General features: G+C 42.3%; 1 protein-coding gene across 1 annotated transcript; it reads right to left on the reverse strand.

Moving 5' to 3' along the window:
* Nucleotides 1-11076, reverse strand: si:ch1073-184j22.1 (erythroferrone). Its single transcript, XM_062429619.1, has 8 exons — nucleotides 10452-11076; nucleotides 8189-8308; nucleotides 6815-6929; nucleotides 3901-4028; nucleotides 3498-3609; nucleotides 2916-2997; nucleotides 2572-2650; nucleotides 1-2374 (listed from the first exon to the last, which is right to left on the reverse strand). Exons 1-8 carry the CDS (start codon nucleotides 10641-10643, stop codon nucleotides 2276-2278), a joined length of 927 nt encoding a protein of 308 aa, XP_062285603.1. The 5' UTR covers nucleotides 10644-11076; the 3' UTR covers nucleotides 1-2275.
* Between the last annotated feature and the right edge of the window lie 1855 nt (nucleotides 11077-12931).

The raw sequence follows: 12931 nt of genomic DNA on the forward strand, positions 1-12931 counted from the left end.
TGACAGAGTAGAACGTTTTTATTATTCAAATTATTCACAACTTGTTTATCACATCCAGAGAATAAATATTAATATTATAATAAAGTAAATAAAAAGAATCTCTGTACAGAAAAAAACACTGCTGCTTCTGTTCAGCTGATATTTAACAATGTTTTTATCTTTAAAGGTTAATTTGCTGCTGAAAACTGAATATTGGTTAAAAGCAGCCGCTCGGCAGGTGAAGAGCAGCGGCTGCAGTTCCTCAGACGGCCACCAGGTGGTGCTGCAGGAAAGCTGCGCTGAAGTGAACGAGAAAATCCTCCCGAATCTAGACTGAGTCCAGCTGTCAGGAGATGATTCAGACGAGTCTCTGATGGTTTTAAAGGTTTCTGCTACATGAAGAACATGAAGGTTTCGTACAGTGTGACAGTTCGTCTTCATCCGTCTGCAGGTCCGATGAACACAGATAGATCAGGCTGCAGCTCGGTCTCTGTTTGGCAGGGATTTGGTGATGAATGTATCGGACAGATTAAATGTTCAGATGGAGGAGTTAGGCTACATGAAGTCAGAGGAGCAGTTATCATAATTCATCCTACAGAGAAGATGAAAGCAGTGTAACCACGGAAACCAACGTCAGCATCACGACGTCTCACCAGAGTCAGATTTAAAACATCTGAACCAACGACACTAACGGGGTGAAAAGCTTCTGACTCTCTTTCTGTTTGCAGTGAAGCAGTTTGTGTTTTCATGTCAATCTGAGATGTTGTGAAGTCGTAGATGAACGAGGAATTACAGATTTTTTACGGTTGCCTAGAAACACTTTTACAAAGCTTCACAGAAAGAGAAAGAACCAAAATACTGGAAGTGACGCTAAGTGATAAATTGAGCGTTGACAGTTTCCTCAGCTGTTAAATAAACTATAAACATTTAGTTTAGTAGAGTTTTTCTTCTTCTCTCGACGCTTTCACAACTCGTTTCTTACTGACTCTACAGCTCCACCTGGTGGTGGAATTTATACAACACTTAACTCATGAATGAGCCAGACGGGGAGCTCCGGTCCTCTGAAATGAGGCCAACGTGGAAGTAACTTAAAACTGCATTCTGTCAAAAGGCCACCAGGGGGCGACCATTTTGGTGTCAAAAGGACTTCCGTCTCTATACAAGTCAATGGAGAATTCACCAACTTCTCACTTGATTTCTAACCTCAGTAAACGTTTTCAAAATGTGTTTATGGTCTCAATCGCTAGTTTAAAGCCTTCTTCAATGCAGTATGATGTTCATTTGGGACATTTTGGCCTCCCTCATTTTATATGTGACGATAAAGCAGGGTATGCATTAGGGCGTGGCTACGTGGTGATTGACAGGTTGATTGGTTCACAGGTTCAGGAGGGCGCCTCATGCCCCTCCTGATGCCCATATAAGTAGAATCCCTGTTTTTATTTTTCCCAGCATGCACCTGAAATGTTCAAGATGGCGCTGCTCAGATCCGATACTATTGGCCTCCGAGCAGCAGTCCACAAACCAATGGGTGATGTCACGGATGTTACGTCGATTATATACAGTCTATGGAATGAACTGCAATGTAAATTAAACCAAGCTGCTCACTTCATCACTTCCGTGTCATTTCCAGTATTTGGTACGTTTCCCTTTCCATGAACATTGTGTCATTTGTTCATTTGTCTTGTTAAAGTGTTTCACTCTTTGTAGTGTTTTGAACTTCCCAGCCACCGTATTTTTCTGCATGTTTTTAGTTAATTTTTCGGTCAGATGTGATCACAGTAATCAGAGACTCTTCACTTCATTTAACAGCTTCTGACAACCAGCTGGAGAGTTAATGGAGATCCAACCGGGACTAGAGTAATGTGTGAATGAACTGCAGTTAGACACGATGGGAACATTTAAAGGCTGCGATCAGATCTCAGCATCGGGATCAACTCATGAGAAATAAAATGTCCCAGGAAGCATAAAGGCCACCTGACTCCACCTCTTCCTGTCGGCTGAAGCGAGCTCAGTAAAAACTACATGAAGCAGCAGGAAGTCGTCCATCTCCACCCGGCTGAGATCAGCTGAGGAGGCTTTAATAGTAAATAAAGACTGCATCATCATCATCATCATCATCATCATCCAGACTCAGATGGAAATGTCTCGTCTGGTTCATCCTGAGTTCATCAAACTAATCCAGTCTGATCTGATCCAGAGAAACAGCAGCGTCCTGTAGATGATGTCATACAGGTGCTGCACTGTGAGACCTGGATGATGTCACTCGTTCCCATGGAGACGGCTGCTGTGATGAAGCTCAGACGCCCAACAGGATCCCTGAAAACAGAGAATCCTGCAGGATGCTGATGGAAGAGCCGGTGGCGTTATCTACGAACACCGATACGTACTCTCCAACCTGCACACACACACACACACACACACAGATACACACATATGTATACAGTTAAATATTTAGATTTATTTAGTCTTTTTTCAAGGCGTTGATTCACTTGTTATTATTACTATTTCTCTCTCTCTCTCTCTCTCTCTCTCTCTCTCTCTCTCTCTCTCTCATATATCAGTAGTGTTCAGCAGTATAACTCAGTAACGTACCTGTAGATAAAGAGTTCCTGTCAGTAAGATGCTGAATGTTCCTCCTGCAGCTGCTACGCCCATCACCGACTCTACGGAGCTAACACACACACACACACACACACACACACACACACACACACACACACACACACACACACACACACACACCAATCAATCAATTAATTAATCAACAACATGAAGAAAAGGAATAAACACAAAGAACAATTGAGACCAATGCACGCAGGAGAAAATCAGAATGATAAAGTGTTTATGATCATTTTGATTGAATCTGATTATCGATTATTTATTGATCGGCTCTGTGTGATCAGTTATCAGCCAATAGGAGCAGAGGAAATACTCACAGGTTGCTCTGACAGAGAGACTCGATGCAGATCGCTGCTCTCACGCTGTCTCTGAGGCGAACCTGAACCCTGTCACCTGACTCTGAGACACACACACATATGCATGCACACGCAGATACACACACAGACACACACACAGATACACAGTATGAGCAGACGTCCTCGTTTCTTTTACACAGATGATAATGATGATGATGATGATGATGATGATGATGATGATGATGATGATGATGAAGATGATGAAGATGATGAAGATGATGAAGATGATGACAGGGGGGCTGTGGCTCAAGATTGGTGGTTTGATTCCCGCCTCTTCCAGTCAACATGTGGATTCTTTGGGCGACATACTGAACCCTTAATGTCTCTGCTGGCTGCAGCAGTGATGAATGAAGGGGGGGCTCACCTATCAGCAGGTGGGGGGGGGGGGGGGGTGACTCACCTATCAGCAGGTGGGGTGGGGGGGGGGTGTGACTCACCTATCAGCAGGTGGGGGGGGGGTGTGACTCACCTATCAGCAGGTGGGGTGGGGGTTGGGGGGGTGTGACTCACCTATCAGCAGGTGGGGGGGGGGGTGTGACTCACCTATCAGCAGGCTGGCGGTCAGCTGGTAGAAACCAGACACGGCTGCTGCATATCGGCCGGTGCTGACGTTAAAACTCTGACCTCTCTGGAGGCTCCGCTCTGAGTCTGAGGGCTGCAGGTCAAAGGTCACACAGGGAGTCACTGGGGGAGTGTGTGTGGGTGTGTGTGTGTGTGTGTGTTACTGTATGTGTGTGTGTGTGTGTGTGTGTGTGTGTGTTACTGTATGTGTGTGTGTGTTTGTGTGTGTGTGTGTGTGTGTGTGTGTGTGTTACTATGTGTGTGTATGTTACTGTGTGTGTGTGTGTGTCTGTGTGTGTTACTGTGTGTGTGTGTGTGTGTGTGTGTGTGTGTGTGTGTGTGTGTGTGTGTGTGTGTGTGTGTGTGTGTGTGTGTGTGTGTGTACCTGGCTGAAGGGCTGCAGCTCCAGCAGGCTGCGTCTGGGGATGGTTACGGGCTGCAGGAGGCGACTGAGGAAGGAGGTGGAGACACGAGGAGGACGATCACACAGCAAACACACTCCTCCTGCCACGTCTGAGAGGAAGAGGAGGAGGAGGAGAGGAGGAGGAGGAGTAGGAGAAGGTAAGGAGGGTGGGGGAAGAAATAAGATTCACTAATTGTTTGTATAAAGTTTTTTTTCTAAAATGATTTCATCTAGGCTGTGTGTATTGGCATGCTGCCTGCTCATTACACACACACACACACACACACACACACACACACACACACACACACACACAAACACACAAACACACACACACACTCTCACACACACACAACACAGACACACACACACAGACACACACACACAAACACACACACACACACACACAAACACTGCGGTCAGACGTCTGAGCTCATCAGTTACACAAACAGACATATTTGCTATGCATACTGGGTAAATTTGGTCTTTTTTTTCATACTGAAACAAAACTGAACTTCAGCTTCGTTCTGTTCAGTTTATTTAAACTCAGATTTTTTATATTTTAGCTCAATATTAATATTCTGAGTCTCCTTATTTATCTTCTGCTAGTCCTTTATGCAGCTCCTCAGATCAGCCTCTGTCTGAAACACACCGTTTTAGCTCCTGTCTCTTTAACAATCACCATAGCAACCACCTTAACAACCACCTTAACAACCACCATAGCAACCACCTTAACAACCACCTAAACAACCACCATAGCAACCACCTTAACAACCACCTCAACAACCACCATAGCAACCACCATAGCAACCACCTTAACAACCACCTTAGTAACCACCTCAGCAACCACCTTAACAACCACCTTAACAACCACCTCAGCAACCACCTCAACAACCACCTTAGTAACCACCTTAACAACCACCTATATAACCACCTTAACAACCACCATAGCAACCACCTTAACAACCACCATAGCAACCACCTCAACAACCACCGTAGCAACCACCTCAACAACCACCATAGCAACCACCTTAACAACCACCTATATAACCACCTTAACAACCACCATAGCAACCACCTTAACAACCACCATAGCAACCACCTCAACAACCACCATAGCAACCACCTTAACAACCACCTATATAACCACCTTAACAACCACCATAGCAACCACCTTAACAACCACCATAGCAACCACCTTAACAACCACCATAGCAACCACCTCAACAACCACCGTAGCAACCACCTCAACAACCACCATAGCGACCACCTTAACAACCACCATAGCAACCACCTTAACAACCACCATAGCAACCACTTCAAAGATATTCAGACTCCAGAAAGTATTCACATTTAAGAAGCTGGAATCAGAGAATTTGGACTTTTTTGTTATTGATGACTCAAAATGATCATCAGATTATCTGAACATTCAGCCACGTGCGTCACTGCTGTACTCAAATAAGTCGCCATGGATACGTTACGTTAATATGATGATGTGATTCAGAGCAGTTTTATATTCACGACCAAAAGAAAGAATCTGTGTTTGTTGGTGGAAAAAGTCGTGACGAAGAAGCAACCTGGTGGAGAAAAACTGGCAAAATGCAATGAACGAACAAATTCATACAACACACACACACACACACACACACACACACACACACACACACACACACACACAGAAAGTAACAAAGACACACCATCAGTCAGCAGGAATGTCAGGAATCCTGCAGCTGAGCCAAGTCACATCCACGCTCCACAAAATTACACCTATTAAGGACTCAGACAGCCTGCCTCCACACACACACACACACACACACACACACACACACACACACACACACACACACACACACACACACACTGAGCTGTATTTATATAACCTACATACAGAAAACACTGAGCAAAAGTGTAATATTAAAGTGCAGATGATGTGAAAGTGAGACAGTGTTCAGTCTGTCTGCAGACTGTGAGCTGTTTGTTCTTATTATCCAGTGACGCTCTGTTCTTTAAAGATTTCATCATTTTTTCCATCCTCAGTGAAAACAAACAGGATGTCTGTCTGATGCTTTCTCACCTCTCTGTAAACCCTCACATGTTTCATCAGGACTCAGTTAGCTGTGAGCTCCTTCTGATTTATGTGTTTATGAGTCTTACTCAGGTACTTTATTTAGTACAGTCTGAGGTACTTGTACTTTACTGCAGTATAGTTTGAGGTACTAGTACTTTACTGTAGTACAGTTTGAGGTACTTGTACTTTACCGTAGTACAGTTTGAGGTACTTGTACTTTACTGTAGTACAGTTTGAGGTACTTGTACTTTACTGTAGTACAGTTTGAGGTACTTGTACTTTACTGTAGTACAGTTTGAGGTACTTGTACTTTACTGTAGTACAGTCTGAGGTACTTGTACTTTACTGCAGTATAGTTAGAGGTACTTGTACTTTACTGTAGTACAGTTTGAGGTACTGGTACTTTACTGTAGTACAGTTTGAGGTACTTGTACTTTACTGTAGTACAGTTAGAGGTACTTGTACTTTACTGTAGTACAGTTTGAGGTACTTGTACTTTACTGTAGTACAGTTAGAGGTACTTGTACTTTACTGTAGTATTTCCATGTGATGCTACTTTCTACTCCACTACATTTATTTAACAGCTTTAGTTACTTTTCAGATGCAGATTTGACACAATGGATAATATAACAAGCTTTATAAATACAACACATTGTTAAAGATGAAACCAGACAGCAGTGTGTAGTCGGCTCACGTTTCAGATGTCTATGAGTTGTTAACAGCTCCACCAACTACTACATCACTCATAATACTGCAGTACTTTTACTGTAATACTTTAACCTGTACTAATGAATCCGGCCTCATCATGTTGTTAAAGTCAGTTCTCACCTCTCAGTTTCTGCTGCAGCTCCTCGATGAGTTCCTGCTGTTGGGGCAGGAGCGGGGCCGGGGGGCCCGGAGGTCCCTGAGGTCCTGGAGGACCTGGAGGGCCTGGAAGACCATGCTGCAGAGACAGACAGAGATTTATAGATCCATATTGTGATCTTTGTATGGAGGCCCCCTGCGTTCACATGAAGAACGTGTTTCTTTCTACCTTATCTCTCAATACTTCCCTCCTTCCTTCCTCAATGGTTCCTACTAGTGATGAGCATGAGTCCATGTTTTCATAGTGACGAATAACCGAGTATTTACTGCATGCCGACATTCACAAGAGCTAAATAGATAATGCATTTCCTTTACCATCATGTTAGCAATGAGAGACGTAACGTTAGTTTTCTCTCTGAGACTTTAGTTCCAGATGTTGACGTTCTAGTTTGGGGAAACCACCATAGCTCAACTCTGCTCCACATATTTCACACCTGACACATTTCTGGAAGCTTTAACACGTCATAACGGCCAATAACGTAATCATTTTGCCCATTTTTTTAATGTAATAAATATCAATAATAAGTTGATAACATAATAACATTTCGGAACCAATACCGTAATACGTTATTACATTATTGGCTTGGTAAAAAAAACACAAAAAACTTTACAAATGTAATAACTGGAGCTGATAACGTAATAATATTTCATTTATTGGATATAAAGTTTTTTTTACCAGGCCAATAAGGTAATAAGTTTATTGGCAAAAAGTTACATTGTTGGCTTATTACATTAAAAAATGGGCAAAATTATTACGTTAGCCGCTGCTACAGGCTAACTTACTACCGAGTCAAAGTAGCCGAGGGCAGCAGGAAACATTCACTCTGTGTTTCAGGTTCTACTTCAACACAAGAAGCTTAGAGCTCCTCCTAGTGGCTGAAAGTAGCTGTTAATGAACCTGAATACTAGACTACACAGCTCAGTGACCCAATGCAGCAAGACATCATGGACGTCACAGTTAGACCACCAACACATCGCTGGTTCCTACCGAAGATCTTTAAAAACAGCTCACAAATGTTTTAAAAATGTCTCAGTTTCCTAAAACAACTGCTGAGAAACAGATAAAATAGTTTTTAACAAACAAACAGAGTAATGCATTTATTGGGACTATTTTCAGCAGTGGATGAATAAACATCGGTGCTGTAGTGAGTGTTTCTGCAGCAGGATGTTGTGATGAAGGACCATCACACAGTGCAATAAACTGTTATTAATGGTCTTTAGATGACACAGAGCAATAACACATATCACATTATTTGTTAGTAGATCACTTTGATGATTTCATATATGAGACGTGGTACAAATGTTTGGGTAGATTAATTATATTTGTTGTTTTTTTACCTTGGAGGTTCTCTTGGACCCTCCTTTGGTTTTCCGGTTGTCGCCTTTGTTGGAGTTTCTCCTGAAGATCAACCAGGAGCTGAGAGGAGACACTCTGGACAGATCGGAGGACATCGAATCCTGGAGGACACAGAGCACAGCAGAGGAGGTCATGTTAAATGTTTCATCTGTTTTAATGTTGGACTCGCTGAGTTCTGGTTTCATCTGTGCTCAGACGTAGTTCAGTCAGCAGTTTAAAGGAGCAGTGTGTAGAAATTAGTGGCATGTAGCAGAAATTGAGTATAATATTCATAAGTATATTTTAATTAGTGTTTAATCACCTGAAAATAAAAATGGTGGCTAGGGCTATTTAGTTGATTGCAATCTACAACCTCTCCACTAGATGCCACTAAATCCTACACACTTTTCCTTTAAGCTGTACTTACATGAACCCAAATGTTTCCAACAAGTTTCAAACACATCATTTCAATAAAGGTAACCGTCTGCTTCTACTGCCTATAATCATGTTTGGATACTATTCTTCATGGGGTCATCTCTTTGTTCCCTCAGCTCTATGTTCCCTACTCTACACACCTGTTACACCGGATAAAAGCAAGTGCACTAAATGTGTAATGAGTATCTAATAAAGTACTTATCAGTATCAGTATCACTTTAAGGATTCTTGGACTCTAATGCACATGCAGCACATGTTTTTACTGACCTGATGTATTTCAGCAGTGGAAACTGACTTATTCAGACTTGTTCTGGTGACTTTGTTAGTTTCTGTTTCAGTGGAATTATTGTAAATACGAGGACGCTTCGCTTCATGTGATGACGTCTTCATCGTCCTGCTGCTCTGCTGTGTTTAACCGTCTGAAGTCCACAAACTCTGTAGGGCTCTGCACGATTCTACACGGCTCTGCACAGTTCTACACGGCTCTGCACGGTTCTACACGGCTCTGCACGGTTCTACACGGTTCTGCACGGTTCTGCACGGTTCTACGCGGTTCTGCACAGCTTTGCACGGTTCTACATGGCTCTGCACGGTTCTACATGGCTCTGCACGGTTCTACAAGGCTCTCTACGGTTGTACACAGCTCTGCACGGTTCTACACGGCTATGCACGGTTCTACACAGCTCTTCATGGTTCTACACAGCTCTGCACGGTTCTACACAGCTCTGCACGGTTCATTGCGGCTCTGTATGACTCTGTACGGATCTGCACGGTTCTGCACAGTTCTACACGGATCTGCACGGTTCTACACAGATCTGCACGGTTCTACACTGATCTGCACAGTTCTGCATGGATCTGCACGGTTTTATACGGCTCTCTACGGTTCTGTACAGTTCTGCACGGTTCTGCACAGCTCTTAACTGTTCTTCACAGTTCTGCACGGCTCTGCACGGCTCCGTCTTTGTTCTTCTACAACTTAACTGTGTTCTCAGTGATGGTTCTGGGCTCTGTGTGTGTTCAGGTTAGTTTAAGATGCTGCTGAGGATTAAATGTACCAGTTTAGTTTAGTTGTTTATGAACAGCAGAACCCAAACCCAAACCCCTCAGATCAGTAACAGCTCCGTGTTGATCTCCAGTAGATGATCAATACTTCATCAATACTCGATCTTTCCTGTGACGCTACTTCGCTCACAGCTCAACGTGAAGCTTCTGTTTATGTCTGATCACATGACCAGTTTCTCTCCTCTGATGTGAGTTTATAGAGCAGAGTTTATTTTACTGTTCATTTCATTTTATTCTAATCTCTGAAAGTTCATTAGAGATTAGAAAAAAGTCATTTTCCGGCATTTAAAACTGAAGCAGGTGTTAAGTTGGTTTAGTTGGTTCCATGCTGACTCTTAACATTCAGGTTGTTGCTCAGAGTTCAGTTTTCAGTTTTCAAACCGCATCTTAACATATTAGGTTGTTTCTTAACACACAGTTCTGCACACTCACAGGTAAAGAAGATCAAGAAGTTACAACTATGAACCCAAATATAATGAATGCTCTATTAGCAGTTCAGTGTCTCTAAAATTAACTGTTAAATATCTGCAAATTACTCACAAAATTTGCCAGTAAATGTGTATGAAATGATGAAGTGTTACAGGGATAATCTATCCATTATTGATTAATCATTTACAGGTTTATAAAACGCCTGAAAAAACTGTCCAAAAAACTATGAGAGAATATTTATTAACTTATTGATGATGAATGTTGATCAGCTGATTAGACTGAAGTTCATGACGATGTGTGAAAGCTCAGGAACATTTGTGGTTTCAGGTTATTTCTCACCAGGAGCTCGGTGCTGACGGCCTCGTCGTCTTCCAGGATCTCCAGACTCTCCTCGCTGTCTGCGGCGTCGACACTCACCGCCGTCGTCGTCTTCATCATCATCGTCATCATCAGTCCCAGGAGGAGAGGGAGCAGCAGCAGCCCTCCTGCCCCACCCGGAGAGCTCCTTCCCTGGGGGAACCTGGCCAGCATGCTGGGGGGTGGGGGGGGGGGGGGGGGTGGACGTGGAGGACGCAGGTATGTCTTTATGGACTTCCCATGATGCACCTCAGTCAGTGTGCTCCTCTCAGACTAAATAAAGTTGAGTGATGAAGTGTTAAAGTTTGCTGATGTTCTTCCTCTCGTTTACGTCTCTTCTTCTCCTGCAGCCTCGCCGCGTCTCTTCTTCTTCTTTTCTTCCTCTGTTGAGTCCAGCTGTCACTGACTCAGAGCTGCCAGAGGATCAAACACTGAGCCTGTGTGTGAGGACTCTCTCTCTCTCTCTCTCTGTGGGTGGCTCACTGCCTCCTCCTCCTCCTCCTCTTTTTCCACCTCTTCCTCTCGTCTGTGCCTCAGCTCGGAGACTTCCCTCCTCTGTCCTCCACGCTGCCGATCACACTGTTTTCTTCTAGAGTTTGGACAACTCTGCTCTGCTGAGTCGTTTTTTATGTGCTTCCCTCCTCTCAGACTCCTCCTCCTCCTTAGCTCCTCCTCCCTCTCTTTCTCTCTTTCTTCTCTCTATCTGTCTCTGTATCTGAAGCTGTCACTCCATCTGTCTTCAGTCTTTTCCTTAATGTCTCCACAGCGTCCGTCTGTCTCTGTCTTTGTTTTATCTCCTCTCCCATCGTTTGTCTTTCTTTGCCTGCAGACTTTGTTTTTCTCCTTCTTTCCATCCCCCCCTCCCCCCCTCCTCCTCCTCCCCCTCCTCCTCCTCCTTCCTTCGGCTCTGCAGGGTCCTAATGCTGCAGCTCAAACACTAACTGTCCTGTCAAACTGAAAGTAGTTACTGAGCTCTTCTGTGTCCAGCAGCTCTTTTTGTCTCATTTCTGCTTTATTGCTTTATTTATATATTATGATGATGTCACAAATCTCTGTTAAACATGATCAGAGTTACAAAACTAAGGTAGAAATGCTGCCTGTAAGTCAAAAGTCAGGATTTCTACCTGCTGTGAACGTTTCGTCTGTGTTCCCAAAGTATTCAGATACTTTACTGCAGTAAAAGTACTGCAGTATTACAGTAAAACTACAAGTCCCTTAAACTGTACTACAGTAAAGTACAAGTACCTCAGACTGTACTACAGTAAAGTGCAAGTACCTCTAACTGTACTACAGTAAAGTACAAGTACCTCAAACTGTACTACAGTAAAGTACCAGTACCTCAAACTGTACTACAGTAAAGTACAAGTACCTCTAACTATACTGCAGTAAAGTACAAGTACCTCAGACTGTACTACAGTAAAGTACAAGTACCTCAAACTGTACTACAGTAAAGTACAAGTACCTCAAACTGTACTGCAGTAAAGTACAAGTACCTCAAACTGTACTACAGTAAAGTATAAGTACCTCAAACTGTACTGCAGTAAAGTACAAGTACCTCAAACTGTACTACAGTAAAGTACAAGTACCTCAATCTGTACTACAGTAAAGTACAAGTTCTTCAAACTGTACTACAGTAAAGTATAAGTACCTCAAACTGTACTACAGTAAAGTATAAGTACCTCAAATTGTACTGCAGTAAAGTACAAGTACCTCAAATTGTACTGCAGTAAAGTATTTCAGTACTCAGTTATTTTCCACCTGTGTATTAAATGTAATAATAATAATAATATAAACGTATCAGTGAAATATGAACCAGCTGTTGTGTTTAGATAAACGTTGTTTCTCTTTCACACAGATTAGTTTCCAGCTAAACTCTGCTGTTAGTTTAATCTCTTATTAACATGAAATTTAGAGGAAACATAATCATGAATTTTGTCTTTTATCTTTAGATGAGTTTCTGCATAATTACCACCATGAACACCAAGCTCTTACATCATTATTACCTCTTTATTACTGAGCTGGTGCTGTTAACCTTTCACATACTGCTCATAAACTCCTCGTCAGTCATTAATAATGTTTAATTCAGACATTCACAATCACTGATTATTGTCCAGGTAAACATTTTATAGAATATAAAACATTTGCACGAATAAAAATGTGTTTCAGCTGCACAAACGTAAAAAACTTTGGCTAAAATAAATGTTTATGGTTTTTTAACGGCTCTAAAATATAAAAGAAAATGGGTCAAATTTGACTCTGAACAGCAAAAAGCAAATCAGTGATTTGACTGACAGTTTGTTGAGTTTAATAAGATAAAAAACTAACATGCTGTCCAGTAAATGTAAAATATTTTAGCATTAATTTTAGTATTTCTGGAGGTTTTGACGACTATTGTGATGAATTTTTTTACCATTTTAACAAACCTGATGCTGCTTTTAAATCTAGTTTAACTGATTTATGAA

Source organism: Scomber scombrus, chromosome 11, assembly GCF_963691925.1.
Source record: "Scomber scombrus chromosome 11, fScoSco1.1, whole genome shotgun sequence".
Classification (NCBI taxonomy): domain Eukaryota; kingdom Metazoa; phylum Chordata; class Actinopteri; order Scombriformes; family Scombridae; genus Scomber; species Scomber scombrus.